Below are 22,071 nucleotides of genomic sequence, written 5' to 3'. Positions count from 1 at the left end.
TCTAATAACAACAACAAAATAGTAAGGGATTTCTTTTCTGTCAATTGACAAGTTAATAAATCTACCGAAGTCATTTGCAGCTCCAGGTGACAGTAAAGTTTGAACAGTAACACCAGACATTTTTTTATCATAAACGTTGTAAATGGAAACATTGCCTGAACAATCCGGAAGCCATCACGTAGGATGACTCGGTGCATACTTCTGTCAGTTAACGTTGAGAAGCAGCTTGTTTTAACTCCACAGATTTGACTATTCTAAACTGCAAATAGGTGTGAATGTGAATAAACTGTCTACCAGTCCAATGTGTTGCCATCACCTAAAAATCCCAAAACTGCCATTTTATTCTGGCTTTTTCCAGCTTTTGAAGTAGTCACTCTTATGGTGCTCATGATGTACAGTAAAGAACTTGCATATGCACTTTGTGGAAAACAACAATTTTCCATCTTGTAGTCTTCAAGCAGCAAGTGTTCTCCGCTGTACCAGATCTATAATTCAGGGGCTGAGGACACGGCCACGCTAACCCGGTTTAATGAAGCGGTGAATCTGAGTATGACTCAAATTATTGAAGCGCTTTGTGTCTCTTTAGCTATGAGGCAGAGAGTTATCTAATACACCATCAGGACCTGAACATTGACAATGCACAAACTCAGATAGATGAACACGCAATGGTTTGAAAAGAGGGTCAGGATTACTCAGAAATACATTTGTAAAACACTGGGATGCATGTTCTTCTGATTCTGCATGAGGATTTGAAGCAGTAAGCATGTTACTAAATGTAACTGGCTGTCATATATCCATCGTCAATTGGAGGCAGCAACATAAACGTTAACCTACATGAATAGGCTGCGAATGAGCACTTCCAAGATCTCAATGTCAGCTGTAGTGTCGTTTTACATTCGTTATGAAGCTGCGGCTTATTATATCAGACCAGTTTCACAAATGTTTCTGCTCTGTTTCTTTATCACATTTATATATCAATTGTCTGGTAGTGACAACTAAAAAATCAAAGAGTGTATCCACTCCCAAGTTTAGGGAGAAAAGGCTGTCGGTAATAACAAGGTCAATTGCGTTGATCAAATGAATAAAAAAGCTATTAAAGCGTTGTAATGTGGAGCTGAATGCAGCCTTGGGTCTTGTAAAAAGGATGCTGCATTGTGAACAGATCTGCTGCCAAAACGCCACAATGGAGATGAGCCCTCGTTTTTCACTCTGGTGGTAAACAACAGCCTGGCAGTCAGTTTGTCTGTGAGTAATTGGCTTTTATTATGTGGCCGCTTTCTTAAGCAAAACTCTAAGGGAGTAGTGCAGGAGTCCTAAACCAGGACATTGGTTAGCATTGAAGCACTTCCCTGCTCCCTTGTCTCGAAGTCAATGGTTTTTGGTTAGAGTCTCATCTTAGAGGGCCCAGTTTACTAGAGGGATAGTTTGAACAAAATGTGAGTAATTAATATGTGTTTGCCGTAGAGTTTATTTTCTAAACTTTATAAGTCGAATGGAACAATCCCATTGCTTTTAGTAAATGGTGCCCTTGCAATGGCAATTTCCGGCTCTGCCTTCAAAAATACTTGCCTTAAAAACTCTTTTACCTACATCTTAAAAAAAGCTGAGACATTTCAATCACTGCTTTGTAAGGTTTTACCAAATATTTCAAAGCTTTGAGACTTTAAAGCGTTCACATGTTAATTCTAAATCAATATTCCAATGCTGTGTCCATTCATTATGTTAAAACCCAGTATTTATTCAGATTTGCAGATTAAGATTAGGCTACATTAAGATTAGTTTTATACTATTATTAAATGATATTCCAGTGGTGGTGGCATAGAATTGTTTCGAACGTGTGTGTTTCAAACATTCCATTACTTTTAGTAGTAATGTCCAAAAGTCAACATTTCTCAAAACAGGTTTATATCGTAATTGTTGGCATTTAGCCTTTCAAATACAACATTTGCAATGCAGTCAAAACAAAAATGGCTCTTTAGCTTGTGAGTTAGGGTTAAATGTGTTAAAAGGGTGGTCTAAAAGCAACATAAATCACATTTGGTTAAATAATTGAATCTCATGGACCACTTTATGTAAACTGAGGTTTTTGGTCAGGGTCATAATATATGCATCAAATGTTGGATGCTCCTATTGAGGTTTCACCGAATGAAGCTTCAAATGATTGACATTCGGTACAGCCCTACTTCTTTGTCCTAGAGAAGTTTTGTGTCTTTGTTTGGATTTGGTAGTACCAGAGCTCACGGTTCATTAAAGAGTCATCCTTTAAAAGGACAGGACAGCTCGCCTTCCCCTCGGTGGATTCTCATTCTGCTCAAGTCTACGCTCTGCCTCGCCTCCTTCTTCTCTTTCCACTCGGTGCGGATGGCTTTGATTTGGCTGTAGAAAAACAACCTGAAAGGTCAGCAGCAGTTTGTCTCCTCATCCTGTTCCTCTTTACACAGCTTCTTGCTCTTGGCGTGCCCCCGGAGCTTCGGTTCATTTCCTCAGTCAGATTCTTGTTTTCTTTCTAGTCCTCTCTGAACCTACATCGAATTCATTCAAGACACCGTGTTATTTCCTCTCTCAAAGAAACCACCTCCTTGCCTCTTTCATCTTAGACATTTCTAAGATGTTTTCTGTATTGCCTCCCTGACCAGTCTTCTTTAAGATATTGCTCAGCTGTAGGCCTGTCTCAATAAATAATTTTGTTTGATACATTTTCCCGGAAATTATTGCAATAAACGATAATATTGTCGGCACCGTTGTAAGACCATTTTAGACCACTGACATAATAATATATAATAATAATTCAAGTACATCCTTTCAAACAGAACTTTTTATTGAACATTCAACATTGCAAATGAAATGTGAAATAATATTCAAATGTATATACATTTGACCGTGACTGACATGGAGGGAGACAGGAAAAACCAACAATGCACACAGGGGAAGACAAGACTAAATACAGAGAGGGGTAATCACAAGACAAGACACAGCTGGGGTAAGGGAGACAGAAACACAAGGGCAACAGGTGAACACAATCAGACACACCAGGGAAACTAACGACAGGAAGGCAAACACAGGAAGAAGGAACAGAGAAGACACAAGGAGGAAAACATTTCAAAACAAAAGGTGGAAAATGAAAACATAAATACAAAACCGTAACCGAACCCCCCCCTCAAGGGACGGATTCCAGACGTCCCAAGACAACCCCAAAAAGTCCAAAACCTCTAGAAGGGTGGGCGGAGGGGGCCCGGAGGAGGGACGCACAACCACTACCAAAAGGGCGGGTGGAGGGGGTCCGGAGGACGGGCCCGGAAGGGGTCCCGGGCGGACCGCCCGGGGGCAAGGCAGAGTCCAAAAAGGGGCGAAGGCCACAGCGGGCGAACTCAGGGGCCCGGGCATGAGAGCGAAGGCAGTGGCTGGAAGAGTCAGGAGGCCGGGCTCGAGGGCGAAGACCACGGCTGGGGAACTCAAGGGGCCGGGCTCGAGGGCGAACACCGCAGCACTCAGGGGGCCGGGCTCGAGGGCGAACAAGAAGGCGGCGACGGGACAGCTCCGGAGGCCGGGCAGGAAGGTGCTGACGGGACAACTCCGGAGGACGGGCAGGAAGGCCATGACGGGACAGCTCCGGAGGCCGGGCAAGAAGGCGCCGACGGGACAGCTCCGGAGGCCGGGCAAGAAGGCGCCGACGGGACAGCTCCGGAGGCCGGGCTGGAAGGCGCTGATGGGACAGCTCCGGAGGACGGGCAGGAAGGTGCTGACGGGACAACTCCGGAGGACGGGCAGGACCCAGTATCGGCCGGACAGAAACCGGAGCCGACGAGACAGGCGTAGACGGGATCCTGAACATGACATGGGCTGGTGTCAATGGGACCCCGGATGGAGCAAGGGCTGGTGTCGACTGGACCCCCAACGGAACAGGACACAGAGTTGGCAGGACCCCCGGTGGAACAGATGTCGGCGGAACCTCCAACAGGACAGGACACAGAGTTGGCAGGACCCCCGGCGGGACAGGATATGGTGTAGGCAGGAAATCTAGCGGAGCAGGTGTCGGCGGGACCCCCAACATGACAGGATCTGGTGTTGGCAGGAAACCCGGCAGGAGAGTAGTCGGCGGGACCTCCAACAGCACAGGACATAGAATTGGCAGGACCCCCGGCAGAAGAGTAGTCGGCGGGACACCCAACGGGACAGGACATAGGATTGGCAAGACCCCCGGCAGAAGAGTAGTCGGCGGGACCTCCAACGGCACAGGACATAGGGTTGGCAGGACCCCCGGCAGAAGAGTAGTCGGCGGGACCTCCAACGGTACAGGACATGGGGTAGGCGTCGGCCGTAGAGCCAACAGGACACGGGGGGCTGGCGTCGGCTGGAGAGCCAACAGGAGACGAGGTGCTGGAGTCGGCCGGACCACCGACAGGACACGAGGGGCTGGAGTGGGCCGAACCACTGACAAAACACGGGGGGCTGGCGTCGGCCGGGGAGCCAGTACTGGAGCCGAAACTGAAGCCGGAACCATGGCTTCTGGGGCCAGAACTGGGGCTGAAACCATGGCTGCTGGGGCTGAAACCATGGCTGCTGGGGCCAGATCTGGAGCTGGAACCATGGCTGCTGGGGCCAGAACTGGGGCTGGAACCATGGCTGCTGGGACCAGAACTGGGGCTGAAACCATGGCTGCTGGGGCACGGGCTGGAATCCTGGCCCTGCGTCTCTTTAGAGGCCTTTTGGAGACGCCGTGGACCTCCAACAGGACAGTAGTCGGATCCCAGGAAAGGGTTAGAGGCTTGAGAAAAGCTTCCAGGACTACATGTAAAATGTTGTAGCCACTCACGCAACAAACCCCTGAGCCAGGGCTTGCGAGCAACCTCCTGGCGTGCCTCCTTCAAAGCAGCCACTCTACCCCGTATAGATGTGGCGTCATACCAGGTATAAAAAAGGTACTCTAGAGCAGGGGTTCCCAACCTTTATTGTGCCAAGGACCGGTAGATACATTAAAAAAAAATCGCGGACCGGTTGTCAATTTTAACTGATTTTAATATTTACTCACCACCAGCAGGTAGCAACAGAGGCTAATTGTATGTAACAGCCTGAACAAATACTAGAACAATATGCATCCAAAACATATTAACAAAGTTTAAAAAAGAACCGGTGTTGTTTTTTGGTTTTTCGGAAAACCAAAAAACCGACGTTATTCAGTTTTTAAACCAAAACGGGAAAACAGATAAATCAACGTTTTGGTTTTGTTTGTATGATTTACGGATAATCCAGTGAATGCTGGGAAAATGTCGTTCATTCCGGTGCACTCCCGACAGCATTAAGCATCGAGATTAAGATTAAACTAATTTATTTTGGGAACAGCCGCATATATGCCGGTGTCGGACAGACACAAACACACCGAACACACAGAGCTGAGCTGAGCAGAGCACATACACACACACATCATGCGCCTTGGTGACTGACTGGACATCTCCTTCATAAAACTAATAAAAGGGGGAGTAATCGGGCAGTTCGATGTGTGTAGATGTGTGTGTGGTTAACACGTAGCAGCCTGCAGTCACTCTTAAACTGTTCTGATTAAGTTAAACACAGCGAAGGCGGTGCGTAAAAAGGCACAGCTCTTTACCGAGTATAGGCCTACGTCCCGCTGCCTCCTGATGCTGCAGCCATTTCATGAAGGAGGGTTTCCTTCTATAAAACAGCTGCGGGCAGCAGATCGTGAGAGTCCCGGACATTAATTCATAGATCAAGGCATACTGGTTTACTCTCCTGTTTTGCCAATCCAGTGCTTAAACAAATAGCTCTACACCCCTGGCCGACATGTCCTTAAAATGAAGTCCGAGTTTGAAATATATCTCAAATAATGTATGCACCACCATTTCCCCACATAAACATAACAGTCTGCAATCAAACGGTTCTCTCCTGTGCGCTCCTCTTCCTACTTGGCGCACCGGTAACATGCTCGTGCGCACAAGAGGCTGAGACCTTAGGCTGAGCCGCCGAATCCCTCGGAACATCATAAAAGCCATTTTCAACGGTTTTCTAGTGAAAGATTAACTAGCTACTGGATGAAATAATATGACTGGTGGCATAGGTGCGAAAATTAAACACTTTTTGAAAAAAATATTATGATAAAATATTTTTATATATTTATAATTCTGCAAATATTACGATAAACTCACAGCTATTTCACGGCCCGGCAGTAACACCTCCGCGGCCCGGTACCGGTCCGCGGACCGGGGGTTGGGAACCCCTGCTCTAGAGAGTACCCAAGACGTTCCGCCTGTAGCAACAAAAAATCAGAATCTGCTGAGTCCAATTCTGGTCGGTTCATTCTGTTAGGTAATGTGGAAAGGGTAGGACCCAAATGCAGACGTCAAAAAGGAAAAAGGTCTATAAACAAAAGGCGAGCTTTATTCCAAAGCCGATGAGCACAAAAACAAGGCATGAAAAAACATAGATAGCACAAGGTAGTGAATACAAACAAAACTGACCGTGACTGACATGGAGGGAGACAGGAAAAACCAACAATGAACCGACAAGGCACACAGGGGAAGACAAGACTAAATACAGAGAGGGGTAATCACAAGACAAGACACAGCTGGGGTAAGGGAGGCAGAAACACAAGGGCAACAGGTGAACACAATCAGACACACCAGGGAAACTAACGACAGGAAGGCAAACACAGGAAGAAGGAACAGAGAAGACACAAGGAGGAAAACATTTCAAAACAAAGGTGGAAACTGAAAACATAAATACAAAACCGTAACACACTGTCCATACAAAGACCCAGATGCCTCAACAGGCCATATCCAAATCTGTATTTCAAAGTTTTCGAGCAAGGAACGCCAACATGTTTGCATTGTCGGGCAAATGCATCTTTGATTGTAAACTGTCGGGAAGGTGGGGACTCTCCATCTCCAGCTGCCGTGTTTGCTACCAGCTGGGAAAACGGAATGGGGTGGTTATGTTTCAGGTGCAGTTTAAGGTTGGTCGTATTGCTGGCTTTTGTTGCTACCTTTTTAAAACAAATGCGACACACCGCCCGGCTCATTCAAGTCCGTAGGTTCGCCTCGTTGATTTGGCTTTAATCCAAAATATTCCCACACCGGAGATGTGGTATTAGGTTTTGCAACCACTTCCATTTAACTTCAAATTCCCCTCGAGTAAGTCACACATTGTCTCCTGCTTGTCTCTATATTACTAATTTGGCTGCCACACTGCTGCACGCGGAGTGTCCTGACCGTCCTGACCTGACCGTCCTGACCTGACCGTCCTGACCTGACCGTCCTGACCTGGCTGTGTCATGGGCTGTGTGTGAGCCCCGCCCCTCACATCGCGCCGGGCCGGCAGACACAGCGCGCCTGGCTAAAATGCTGGTCACATCTTTATGTAAACAAACACGCATGCAAACGGCAATTTATCGAGCTCAGAAAAGTTATCGAGTCCATTTTTATTTATCGTACGATAAGTCAATTTATTGATTATCGCGACAGGCCTACTCGGCTGTAATCATCCATTTGAACTAATCATCCCCTTCCCCTCTTTAGTTCCTTCAGCCATCATTAGGCTTGTTTGCTCACTCGACGCTCTTCACAGCTGTCTAAAAAGAAGTGACTGAAAAGACATCACAGGGCATAATTGTCTCTGTTTCCTGCACTGATGCTATCAGAGAACATATAATTATGCTTCAATTGATTTAAAAGAACATGCAAACCGACTTCAAAGCCATTTAGACCCAGTATAAAAAGCATCAAAAACGAAAGCTTAAATGCACCATGCAATTTGAACTCTGTAATAGTCATGGAAGATATACAGTTGTTAATTTAAAGTGGACCTATCATGCTATATTTTAATAATATAGTGTAGGACCATACCTATACTGTATAAGGCATATTTATACTTTTTTTTTTTTTTTAAATACCAAACAGATCATGCATTTTAGCCATGCCTCATTTCGCTCAATTTGCACTTTTTTAGCCCTGTTTTTGCAAGGGCTGATTCTGTGAGAACAGCACCACCTACAGGCCTGGCATATGTACTACAGCGTCTCCAGCGCTTTCGAACGGCAATGGCCGTGGCTGTCTCCTCCTGATTGGTGGAGTTGGCCCAATAGCCGTAGCGCCACCGTCCTGACGTCAGGACAGTGTTCAAATCTGGATCAGTTTTTATCAGATCCGTTGCAGCCCCTTTTTTAGAGATTTGGGTATGGAGGAAAATAGAGAGGGTTGTGTTTTCTGACACTTGGTGAGTTCCCTGGAACACCGGGGACACATATTCATGTATAAAAGACGTACAAAAGTGCATTTTGCATGATAGGTCCCCTTTAATAATTAAAACGCACTGCATATTACATTTACATTACATAAAAAGAAATTCAATTTGAGCCTAAGTGCAGTGTTCTAATGAAGGCATTTCCATATGAACAGATGTGCTTTGTTTAGAAACATGCTTTGGCAGACCTTCTCCTTGTCTGGTCCAATTACCCACAATGCAGTGTACGCTGAACGTTGATAGTGACAGCATTAGAGATTCTTCTAACCTCATACATGATATTCATTATGGAGCGTGCTCTCAGTCATTTCGCTACTAATGATCCGCTCATTACATTGTTTCAGTAAGCTCAGAAAAAAAACATGACCATATGAAAGGTTTCGAAAGCTAGCCTTAATAAGCAGCTGCAAAGGGTGGCAGTTGCAAGTGGGTACGTGGAAAGATTTTAAAGTAGCTCAACTGATTTAAAAAAATAGATGTAACAATTTGATGAAAAAAAATATCCACATAGGGTGAGCTGTATGAACATTACATGTGTGAATGCTAGTAAGCAAAGGGAAAGAAGCTAATGCTTAAGCTAAAATGCACGCAGTTCAAACTATTAGATATACTTATGATAATGTTTGTTCTAGTAATATAGTAAAAGTAATATTTTACAGTTAAATGCTGTATGTTTGTTAAAAGTTATGAATAAATAGTCAAAATATTTCTCTAAAACTAGTGGAATATTGGTTTAATAATTAATAGTAATGGATAAATTGTCTAAAAGTAAAGTCTAAATGATAGAAAAAGTGAGTAAAAAAGTAATGAATAAACTATTTGAATATTTAGCCAAAGGTGATGAATAAATGGTGATACATCTGGATAGTACTGGATAAATGTTCCTGTACTACTGGATACAAAGGTACTGGATAAATGGTTAAATATTGTAGGTTTGTTAAATGTAATGGATAAATGGTCAAAATAGTTTCCTAAAAGTAGTGGAAAATTGGTAGACTACTTTGTAGTAATGGACACATTGTCTTAAATTAATGGATAAATGGTGGGATAACTAAAAGTAATGCATGCATTGTAGAAACAGTTCGTTAAAGTAATGGTTAAATGGTTGAAATATTTGGCCAAAAGATAAATGGTAATATATCTTGAGTAATGGATACATGGTTAAATAATGTATGTTTGCCGAAAATAAATAATTAAATAGTAAGAACAGTTATGTAGTAGAGAATAATGAATAATGAATGTTCAAAATAATTGTCTAAAATGAATGGAAAGTTGTAATGGATAAATGGTAAAATAGCTAAAGGGTAATGGATAGACCGACTTAAATATTGACAGTGTAACTGTTGTTACGTCCCGGCTCGTGGAAAGTAGAAAGTAACATATAACCAGTTGAAATTGGTAAATTTGGAAGTTGTTGAATGAATGAGCTCAATGAAATTGGCAACAAGCAACCATAATCAAAACAAAAGGCCACAAAGGGACCGGTTTAAATAACAAACAAAAGGAACTAAGGTAGACTCTTTAAATAAGAGCTTTCACAAGTTAATACACAAACACAACTACAAAAGAAAACCTCACTTCTAAAATTGAAAAAGGAATAGGGCTAACAAAAGTAGGCTGTTATAAAACACAGCCTGAGTACAAGTTAACCACAGTTAACGTTGTACTTTAGATAAACAGAGTAACAAGTATAAACACAAATATACCACAACTAGTTAACCACTGTTAACAGAATTATCACAGGATGTACGGGGAGAGTACCGAGAGACGTCTGCCACAGATTCAGACCTCTCTCGGCTAATTGAGGTGCACACATTATTGTAGTTTTCCCCGGAAGGTGTGTTGGAGAGTCGGGCCCGGCATGCTCCAATCCAGATCTTCGGTCATGCCTACCGGGGGAGGGACAGGAAGCCGGCATCCAATGGTGTCTGGGCAACGGCACAGCTCATATACATATATAACACCCAGCTGCAAACACTTACAGAAAGGTTAATGGGCAGATAGAAGGCGGCGACCGTAACAATGTATACAACAAAAAAAACATAACAATATAGACTTTCATTAATAGTGGTAAATAGCATCCGGATTAAAATCCTTAGAAGAAGGTAAAACATGCTAATAAGAGGGTTACTTGAACACTTCTGACAAGGCTGTCAAAAAAAACATTGGGAACCACTGTAATTAAATATACTGTAAACAAATCCATCAGAAAGTAAAATGATTTGCCGTGCAGGCTGCCCCTTGATTCCATACTGGCAGGCTTAAGGCTGCACTGTAAGCAAATATGTATAATTAACAACAAGCTTCCTATGAAACACACTGTAATCTGGATCAAACCCACCCTGTGCCAACTAGAGCAGATTGGCAGGAGAAGGAGGGGGCTGTTCGTTTGCTTTACAGCCAACTGTGCATTTGCTGTATTTCATGATCTCCCGACATTCCTCTTTAGAGGCGGCCCAGACAGTGAAATCAATTGGCCAGTGTGGTGGAGTTTGGATGAGTTTTAACTGCATCGTGGGGGCGATAAAAATCAAGTCCAGTGTTTTTCTCCGGCTTTACTGTCTTTTAAGCGATCATAAAACCCCTGCTGTAATCTCTTTATCTCTTTCATCTCGCCCACAGGCAAACAGACATGCCCTCCAGAGAAATTTGACTGTGGGGGAACCAACAAGTGCGTCTCGTTGTCATGGAGATGTGATGGGGAGAAGGATTGCGAGAACGGGGCGGACGAGGAGGACTGCGCGTCTGGTGAGTTTGTTTAGCCGTCAGTTCTCCAATTAAGAAGGAATGGAACCTCAAAGAAAGTCATTAATTCTGCTGGTTTTACCTACCTTTCCCAACATCACCTGCATTCCATAAGGTCACATAGTCTTAATATTACAGTTTGAACTATCATTCTCATTTCAATCCATCAATCCATCTTTTAAGTGTTTTTCCCAGTGTAATTTAATTCAACAAAAGCAAAACAACATATACAAAAAACTATACAATTATAAGTTTTATTAGACAATCTGTTCCATCTTATTTTGAATTCATCTTAAAAAAACAATGGCATATAGAAGAGTTTTTCTAACTGAAGCACCATCTTTCAACTATGTTGAGTTGACCGCCTTCCCGCATTGGGTTGCCCTGACCAACTGAGCGTATGAGCATAGCTTGGAATTGGCTGGATGTTGGTTTGACTTGATCTGGAATCGAATGCTTTTCCTTGGGTTCCGTTCCATCTGAGTAACTATATAACATGTGTAGCACCCATAAGGTTGAGGTTGTCTACCTGCACATACATGTTTATACCACAAGGGGGCAGGTCACCTTATGGTTCTGATGATTGTTTTATTCTGGACATGAACAGAATAAGTGTGTCTGTGTGTTGTGCTTTTGAGATCGTTTGAGATGCTGACGTCTTGCACATGTGCCTTGTGGAAGTTAATAAATGAACGTTTTCTACACCTATAATGCCCTTGCGGTCTGAGTGATGTAACAATTTGGAGGTCCTACCGAGATTATTAACTTCACGGCGAAAGGTTCCCGGGAAAGGACGGTAAAGATGGATACTGGAGAGCGATGGGTAACGTGGTTCGTAGCTAGGCTAGGCTAACAGTTCAAGTGTAGTGTAGCTAGTACGGCTCTGCCTCGTTTGTTTATTTTTCCCGTGAAAAGGTCCAGTCAGAAACAAGATGTCAGATCACAGAGAAGATTTTCTAAATGAGATAGAAAAAAAACTGTTAGGACTGACTGTAAAGGAATTACAGCAGTGTTGTGAGCGTAGCAACCTCACTGGAAAAGGATATGTGGACATTCAAAATAGAGGCAGACGTGCCCTGGTTAAGCATATAAAGTTTTGTAAAAGTAATGAACTGTTGGAGATGGAGGATGAAGGAATGTCCGTGCTTTTGGAACTAAATGATCTACTGGACATTCTTCAAGAGAGCCAGCCGGAGACCGTCGTCGATGGAGCAGCGCCGCATGCAGCCGACAAGAGAGAGGAGCAGGTGGATCAGCCCATGCAACCCACGAGAGGAGCTCAACAGGGAGGTCACACGCAGCCTTTCTCGTCTCAGGAGCAGCACGCGGGCATGGTGGCCCCGGAAAACGAAATAAAGATAGGCACCCCATACCCCATGCGGTATATACCAAAAAAAAAGAAAGAAAGACTATTTGTTTCAGAAGAGGGTGTGTTGAAATGCAAAACTGCAACATGTACTCAACATGTACTCTGCTTCCAGAGCAGTACAGAGGACTGGTGTACAGGTACCTTCACTGTGAAATGGGTCATTTGGGGGTGGAACGAGTTTTACACCTCGCACGAGACGGGTTTTATTGGCCTGGGATGCAGAAAGACATTGAGTTTTTTATCACTCAGGTGTGCAAATGCAACATCCAAAAAAAAATTATCTTCACCTTGAAAAAAGCAGGGGAGGGTATGAATATATTTTAGTGATAATTGATAACTTCACTAAATTTGCCCAGGCTTATCCAACCCGAAACAAATCAGGTAAAACTGCAGCTGAGAAAATCTTTAATGATTTTGCATTGAAATGTGGTTTTCCTGCTAAAATACATCATGATCAGGGTAGAGAATTTGAGAACCAGCTTTTCAGACAACTGCAGAAGTACTCAGGAATCGAAAATTCTAAAACAACTCCCTACCACCCACAGGGGAACCCGGCAGAAAGATTTAACCGAACTTTGCTTTCAATGCTGCGGACTTTGGATGAAGAGGAAAAGGGAAACTGGAGTGACTATGTAACTAAAGTGGTACATGCTTACAACTGTACAACCAGTGAAGGAACTGGTTACTCCCCATTCTATCTGCTTTTTGGGAGAAAGCCCCGTCTGCCAATTGATTTCATCTTTGAGATAAATGATGGGGAAGGATGTAATTCACATCATGAGTATGCTCAAAAATGGCAGCAACAAATGAAAGAGGCTTATGACATTGCATCCAAAAATATTCAAAAGACTACAGCAAGAGGGAAAAAAATCTATGATTTAAAAAAAAAAAAGGCAAAGTGCAGTGCTTTCACCAGGCGACAGGGTCCTTGTGAGAAATATGTCTGAGCGTGGTGGACCCGGAAAGTTACGCTCATACTGGGAAGATAAGATACACATTGTAGTCTCTCGGAAAGGAGAAAGCAGCCCGGTCTATGAGGTAAAGCCAGAACGTGGAACAGGAAGAAATAGGATCCTCCATCGCAACATGTTGATGTCATGTAATGCTTTGCCACTTGAGGAACCAGCACAAAGCACGGTACAAAGACAATCACATAAAAAGCAAAGGAAAGCACAGCAGGATGTTGAACCAGGTGAAACAGAGGAGTCAGCAAGCTCAGATGAGGATGAGTATTATTGGGCTCATAGGTTGAGACATCGACATCATCAGTCTGAAGAGCAGGATGCTTCACCTCCAGCCTTTTCCCTCATCAGCCTCAACTCGACGTTGACGCAGAAGAGTTCAGAATGGAGAATCCTGTGCAGATGTTTATGGACAATAACACTAGTGACACTCAAGAGCTAACACAAACTGTTCAGCCGGCAGACCGGCCAAATGTTCAAGAAAATGACCCTTTTGACACACAACCACGCAGGTCACAGAGAGAGAAACGACCCAGAGAAACACTGACTTATGAGACATTGGGTCATCCAGTTCATCGTTTGGGAGGGCCTCACATAAACCCACTTTATGTTAATGCTCTTGCACCAGCATATGGACAATACAATGTGCCCTGGCCATCTCCACAGGTGTTTGGGACGTACATGGTTCATCCTATTCCTCTTCCTGTAGGATATTACTGAGGGGATTAATATGGACTGTCTAAAATGGGACTGACTTGATAAGACTCGGAGATAAGGAGAACTCAAGAACTCCTTTTTTTCCTTTTTAGTATTTTCTGTGGTTTCACTCTTTTTGATCACACCTACCTTCCAGAGGCTTTTGACATTAAAGCGCAGCAGGGATCAATCCTATTTAATCAGAAGGATTTGAAGTGAGGTTTGGGTTCTAAGCTGCAGTCGACAAAGAGAGTTCTCTTTGATGTGGAATGATTCTTGGTGCAGATATCTGTTGGAACTTGGCGTCTCGTCATCACATTTTGAACCTCGAGTCTTTAGCCTTTCCTCTGCAGGGCGCTCAGAACCGTCAAAAATGACATCACCATCCCCCCCCCCCCCCGCCCTGAAGGGACTATCCTTGCCCTACTTCTGAGGCGCCATGAAGAATCAGCTTCTTCTTCTTTTCTCCCTCTCCCTTGCTTCTTCACGTCAAGAAAAAGGCTACAGAGCTGAAGTGGGGGGAGGGGGTTAGACTTTGAAGATGATGTGCAAAATGGCACGTGGCGGCAAATGCACAGTGGGAGAGAAAAAAACCCATCTCCTTATTATCCTATATAAATGATGTTGTTCGTCTCTTCAGGCTCCCTGTCAGTTGTATGTGTGTGTGGGTGTTGATTATATGACTGGCTAGTGTTTAAGCTATTTATGTTGATTTGTTACAAACACACACACATTTGAGTATTTATTTAGAGAGGAAGCCAAATTAATGAAGTGCTCTTGAATGGATATTTACCCTCCCCTCCTGTACGATACCTGATACAAGTGTTTTCAATTTGTCTTTCAATTAAGAATTTATTTTTGCCGGATCAGCCTGCAAGTGGCCCGTCAATGACTCCCCGTCTCAAAGTGTCCCCACGCTCTCAGGCCAGAGCGAGTGGAAGTGATTCCGTTGACTTCAGATCTAATGCCTTCTTAGCTTAGATGGCTTTTCATTTCGTTGTCCATTGAGACCCAGTCTAGCCTGTGCTAATCCCTTTTTTATTCTAATGTCCGTATTGATGCAACGGTCTTAAGCCTCTCGATCGACACGAGGCCACCGCCCCCCCAGGCAGAGGCCAGAATCTGTCCTGAGGTAAACTCCGCTCAGCGTGACCAGGAATGAGAAGTTGAGTCCAACACTAAAAAAAGCACAGTGCTGGATAACATCACATTTAAGGCTATGTACCACGAAGGCAAGTTTAACTGAAGACTTATTAGGTCCAATATAAGCCCACATGATTGCGTCTATCTCAAGTTACCTGACTGCATATCAAAGGGAAGGTACCAAGCATTCGCTCACTATCCAACCTTGTTTCTGATTAGAAGGAGGACAAGGAGTTCAAGAAGGTTGCCTTATTTCCCTTTTTTTCAAAGGGTCTGATGCCAAAATAAACCTGACCAATTCTGAATGAAGTGATTCAGGAATGAGCCCTACACCTGGAAAGGAGCTAGCATTTTAGCACTTCCGGGCTCCCTCGTCTCAAATTAGCTTCCTTTAGCTTAGCGATTTGTGACGTGAAGTCATGCGACAGTGATGTAGTTTGATTATAGCCTAATGTTACCTTTTTACTCCTGGCAATTGAGTTTACACTTCAACTGTGATAGAGGCGGTATTAATATGTGGAAATGAACCTTCCTGAAAAAATGCGATGTATCATAAACACATGTTTGCCACAGATTTTCTGTAATATTTCAAAATCCAATGGAAAAGTCCCATTGATTCTTGTCAGGGAACCCCTTGCTTACAAAGATATGTCATCACTGCAACACTATTGACTGGCTATGAGGGGAAAAAACAACAAAAAAGAAAACTTATAATTGTATTCTGCCGTTTGAGTGCTAACTTAAAAGACATAATAGTTGACAGAATTACAACTTTGCATAGTCCATAATTGCCCTATGTGCCAAAAACACTGCTTGCTGTATAACTCTGAGTACTGCAGAGAGTAGGCTTCAGATCTTTCATATTTACTGTCGTGAAGTGAGGCGAAAGAGGAAATGGAGAATAAAGTTGTTTTATGAACAGTTTATATATCCAATTGCATTTTGCTTCTGCCCGACAGCAGAAGGCTCAGCTGCAAAAAACACATTCAGTGAGGCTGCAAATGTAGTCACAAATCATATTTGGGGGGCTGTTGATATAAAATATTTAAGCTTACAGTAAGTGAAAATGCTCAGCACCATTGAGCATGACATGTGGGATGGACTCCCCAAATGTAAACAAAAATGCTGCTTCAATGTGTGTTTGTTTGTTTGTAGCCTTTATTTAACCAGGTTAAAAAATCCCATTGAGATCAACGATCTCTTTTTCAAGGGAGACCTGCGGTACATTAGTTACACATAAAAACAAACAGAAAACAAAAGGACATCACAGCATAATTACAGGGGTATACATTAGCAACCTATTTACATTTACAGGTATCTAATAACATTTCATCCAGCCGTGCTTTAAAACGATGCAAGGGAATCAAAATGCTCAGTTTCAATATTTTTTGCATGGTGTTCCAAGCCAGAGGAGCAGCGCACATAAAAGCTCTAGTACCTAAAACAGTCCTAGCACTTGGCACATGTAATAAGAACACATCCTGGGATCTCAGGCAATAGCTACTTGCCACTCTCCGTGAGATCAAAGAGCAGATATAAGTCGGTAGTTTACCCAGCATGGCATTATATATGAATATGTACCAATGACTGAGCCTCCGACCAGTAAGTGAAGGCAGACCTGCCTTGGCATACAGGGTACAGTGATGAGTAAGTACTTTACAGTTAGTAACAAATCTCAGAGCACTGTGATAGGCGGCATCTAACCTTTCCAGGCAATGGGCAGGTGCATTCATGTAGATCAAATCACCATAGTCTAGCACAGGTAAAAAGGTCACAGAGACTTTTCCTGGCTTCAAAAGAGAAACAGGACTTGTTTCTGAAAAAGAAACCTAGTCTAACCCTCAGCTTTTTAAGCAGATTAGTGACCTGAAGTTTAAAAGTAAGACAATCATCAAGCCAGATACCAAGGTATTTATAACAGCTAACCACTTGTAGTACTTGTCCTTGCATAGTCACAATATCCAAAGCAGTCTCTGGAGTCTTTTTAGCTTTAGAAAAGAGCATTACCTTGGTTTTCTCAACATTTAAAAGAAGCTTTAGTTCAGAGAGCTGAGTCTGAATAATGTTAAAAACAGCCTGTAATTTAACAACCGCCTCCTTAATGGAGGGACCTGCACAGTACATCACGGTGTCATCCGCATAAAAATGCAAAGTAGCTTCATCCACATTTTCACCTAAACTATTGATGTAGATGGAGAATAAAAGTGGACCTAAAACAGAACCTTGAGGAACACCATTAGCAATGTTCAACCACTCAGAAGACAGCCCATCAAAGTGAACACATTGGGACCTTTCAGAGAGGTAGTTCACAAACCACCCCACTGCATGGCTGGATAAGCCAATACTGAGTAGCCTCTGCTTTAAGATGCGATGATCGACGGTGTCAAACGCTTTGGAAAGGTCAATAAATAGAGCTGCACAACTCTGCTTTTTATCTAAAATACTTGTAATGTCATTCACCACTTTCATTGTGGCAGTGATGGTGCTATGTTGCTTTCTGAAACCTGACTGATGTTTAGACAGGATGTCATTGTTACATAAAAACTCCTTTACTTGTTCACTCACTAGGCGTTCAAGAACCTTAGCCAGAACTGATAATTTCGAGAATGGCCTATAGTTATTTAAAACAGTTGCCTCCCCACCTTTTAGTAGAGGCAGGACATACGCTGACTTCCATACTTTAGGAATTGTGTTTGTGCTGAGGGAGAGGTTAAAAAGAGTAGTGAGAGGTGGACCAATAAAATCTGCAGCTATCTTTAAAAAGAAAGGTTCTACGTTGTCCGGGCCAGCCGGTTTCTTAGGATCTAACTTAGATAATGCTTCATGAACAACATTTACAGTAAAAGGAGTAAAACTGAAAGGGTTTTCCAGACCACATTGTTCAGAGTCACCGACTGTGGTGTTCACAGAAGCAGAGTTAGTCACAGAATCAAACAGAGAGCCACAGGACACAAAATGCTCATTAAAACAATTTAACATAGTAGCCCTGTCCGATATAGAGCCAGATGTTGTGGTAATGCACGGAGGTAGCTGATTACGGATATCACCGGTGGATAGCGATTTTATGGCTTTCCAAAATTTCCTAGGATTATTTAGGTTTTCTGTAGTAACTGACAAATAGTACTTCGACTTAGCACTTTTGACCTGTGAAGTGAAGCTATTTCTTAGCTGCCTAAAACGCAGCCATTCTACCTCTGAGCCTGATTTCCTAGCCTTTGCCCAGGCCTTGTTTCTCTCATGTAGGAGACTGGACAGTTCAGCAGAAAACCAAGGATTGTCTCGTCCCTTTACTCTAAAAGTACGTAGGGGTGCATGTCTATCTATAATTCCCATAAAACCAAGATAAAAATAAGACCATGCAGTTTCTACATCAGCACACAGATCGATTTTACCCCAATCAAACCCAAACAGATCATGAACAAAACCCTGCTCCACAAAATGTTTTATGTGTCTCTTAATAATAATACAAGGTTTAACCTTTTGGACCTTAGTGTCCCTAATTGTGGCTACAGCACAGTGGTCACTCACATCATTTGCAAATACTCCCACAGATGGGTATTTATAGGGAACATTAGTTAGAATGAGATCAATTAGGGAGGATTTATTAGGGGACTTAACGTTAGGGCGAGTAGGACTGTCAACAATCTGAGTAACATTCAGAGAGATACAAAGGTTTTTAAAATCCTCTGATACTGCAGTTAACCAGTCCCAGTTAAAATCTCCAAGTAGCACTATTTCCTTATAGTCTAGTTGTGATAAAAGTTTTGCTAGTGAAGACAAGGAGTCCTTGACAGCTGAGGGGGGTCTGTAACACCCCACCACCATGACTTGTTGCCCCTTTGCCACTTCTATATTTAAGGCTAAAAATTCGAATTGCTTACTGACAGATTTGGAAATCAATGTGGTTACACTGAACTTATTCTTAACATAAATGGCAACTCCACCACCTTTATTAGGCCGGTCGGTACGATACACATTATAACCATTTAAGGATATGTCAGAGGCCAAAATAGTATTATTTAGCCATGTTTCTGATAACACAATGACGTCAGCGTCAGTCGAGCTTGCCCAAATGCGGACAAAATCTAGTTTACCTAACAGACTGCGCACATTCAAGTGGATCAAACCCAACCCAGACCTAGCTTTAAAATCAGCAGGAGTAGCGATCTGACTACTACTACTGGGCGGACCAGGGTTAGGTTGAACATTTCCTGACAGTAATAACAACAAAAAAACCAGGCATCTTTTCCTCTTAATCGACACACACACATTGTCATCTACTTTAGAATCACCGGAAAAGTCTGCGAGAGTTTGATTAGAGTTTAAGAAGCAGTCCTGAAGAACCATCATCGCAGGCAAACAAAAAAGACAAACATATTTTGTCGAGCAGATTGTCTGCGACAAGGTAACCGGTAACTGTTTGTGTAACACATCCGACCCTTTGCAGGGGATGCCTACTGCGGGTGGCAGAACAGACCTGAATCCAGTAGGCTTCTCAGGATGACTAGAGATCTTCTCATAGTCCAGAACAGTTAACAGGCACAGCAGAATCACGATATGGGCCATTTTCCCAGACCAGCACACAGTATCCGCGATGTTCCTGGGGCAAAAATCCTCCTCCTCACAGCAGCAAAGGACAGGCGAAAGCAGCAGCGAGGAAGCGCTCCGGTCTCTCCGTGGTATCCCCGGGTAAAAGGTCTCCTCAGCAAAGCAGCACACGACACTGGAGCACACGACAGGTGGGAGCAGGCCTCCGCAACAGCAGAACCAGGACAGGTGGAAAGCAGGCCCCAGCCGTGGTGAATCCTCCTCCGCACAGCAGCACACGCCCGGTGGAAGCAGGCCCCAGCCCGAAGCGTGGAGCCACTCCGTCTCACCGCGATGTCTCCGGGATAAAATCCTCCTAAGTACAGCCGTACTCTACAGGTGGGAGCAGGCCTCCGCAGATCGTAGATGACCTGATTGTGGTTTCAGTAGTGTGTAGGATGTGAGAGTAATTCACAGATATTGCCCTAATGCTGCCACTTATTCATGCGACGAACATCGTCGAGAAAGTCTAAAGACAACGTCGTGGCAAATACTACTGTATAGAAAAAGCACCTAAATCACATCAAAACGTTTTAAAGTAACGAGCATATGGATGCACGGACAAGTGCTGAAAACTTGCATCCGAATCTTCCGGGTGCGCGTAACCGGAAGTCCCGAACCAGGTAGCGTGATCAAAGCTGGTGTCACCGCGTTCTCCTGACATGCATGTCCCTTTCACAGCGTAGCAATAGCAAGATAATAAGGAGTGAATAAGACTTCCTTTTTCAATTAACAAGCGAGGGAATAACAGAAAACCTGGGTCTATTTAATCAACTGTCTAGTCAAGGAGGATGGATGATATGCGTCACGGTCAGGCACAGGAGAGAAGGCTACTAATGTCATATTAGTTAAGACATCTAGCTTTTAAATAATAGAAAGATCGGAAATACATTTCTGGGTCTTATTGCTTCAAAGCAGAGATTTTAAAAACCTTAAATACGTTACACAACATTACTTACATTTTCATTTAGCAGACGCCTTTATCTAAGCGACTTACAATCAATGTAATAAACCATGAAGATAAAAACTCAGAACAACACGAAAGATGCATATATATTTGCCAAACCATTGGAATGCTAGTGCATTAGTTTCAAATAGGCTAAACTCATGAAGTGCTCATTGTCTTCTTTTTTTTTAATGGCCAAGTTACAGGCGAAACAGTTGGGTTTTCAGTTCCCAACGAAATATATAAACACTCTTGCTGTCGAACGGGGAGCTCGTTCCACCATTTTGCAGGCAGGATAGGAAATGGCTTGCTTTAGTTGGGGGGCACCTGGGTCCAACTTGCAGGGAGGGAGTAGCAAGCAGATTGACTGATGTAGGAAGAACCAAATCCATTCACGGCACAGGAGGTCTCGGGTCTCGATTATCTCACAAATTTCCCACAGGAATGCCCACGTACAGAAGCTACTTTCCACAGGTATAAAAATGGGCAGAGCTTTGCATCATTTCTCAATTCCTATTGACAGAAAAAATGGAAACTACCGGACTGTCTAAGGTGCAAAGCATACTTTGAAATGAGTTCAGAATCCATCAATCAGTCCATCTTTACCCCCATATTTTGAATGATACACCAGTGTAACACCTGTTACACCAGAAAAATGCAGCTAACCGTTTTCCTCTTCGGACTGATTTATCACGGACAAACTAAGAGTTAAAGACATGAACTGACAGGCACATAAATCATTTATTTAACCATGTTGATGACCTGGTCTCCTGCAGCTTTTAGATGGACCCGTCTGGAAAAATCAAAACAGGTTATTAATATGACTGCCACATCAAATCATGCTCCACCTCGCTGCACCTGGTGGCTTAACTTTACCTCTGGTGTTCAAAAGAAGTTCACAAGGCTATGGTTGTTTTTTTAGAAACACTAGCTGTCTCTGTGACTGGTCATGAATAATATAATGGCTGCTGTCAATTGCTGAGTGTCATTACTTTTTGGTTTTGTTTTACTTGGTTATCGAAGTACTACCAACACTCTTGAAGTACGACATGTCCAACATACATTTAATTATCATTTTTTAAAACATTTTTCGGGCAAAGTTGGCTTTAATATTGCGAGTGACAGTGTTGTAAGGGGGAGATAGAGAAGAAGACACACGTAAAAGGAGCTCAAACTGGATGTGAACCTGCGTCCGCCACAGAAGGGACCCCAGTACACTGGACCCCAGCTCTACCAATTGAGCTAAATGGCGGCCAATAGCTTTACATTTTAAACACATTGGAAATAGATTCCTTTACACTCTCCATGATCAACAGAAGATACATTGGTTTGGTTTAGCGTTTGGACTCCTGCAAGTGTCACAAACCCGC

General features: G+C 43.2%; 1 protein-coding gene across 1 annotated transcript in view; it reads left to right on the top strand.

The window, feature by feature from the left end:
- The window catches only part of LOC117488992 (low-density lipoprotein receptor-related protein 8-like), a 130,116-nt gene that overhangs the window by 52,610 nt on the left and 55,435 nt on the right, over positions 1 to 22,071 (top strand). Inside the window, 1 exon segment of the mRNA XM_034138206.1 lies at positions 10,876 to 11,001. Within this exon segment, the coding sequence (XP_033994097.1) occupies positions 10,876 to 11,001 (126 nt within the window).

Source organism: Trematomus bernacchii, unplaced genomic scaffold (assembly GCF_902827165.1).
Source record: "Trematomus bernacchii unplaced genomic scaffold, fTreBer1.1, whole genome shotgun sequence".
Lineage (NCBI taxonomy): Eukaryota > Metazoa > Chordata > Actinopteri > Perciformes > Nototheniidae > Trematomus > Trematomus bernacchii.
This window is presented reverse-complemented; position numbering and strand designations above follow the sequence as displayed.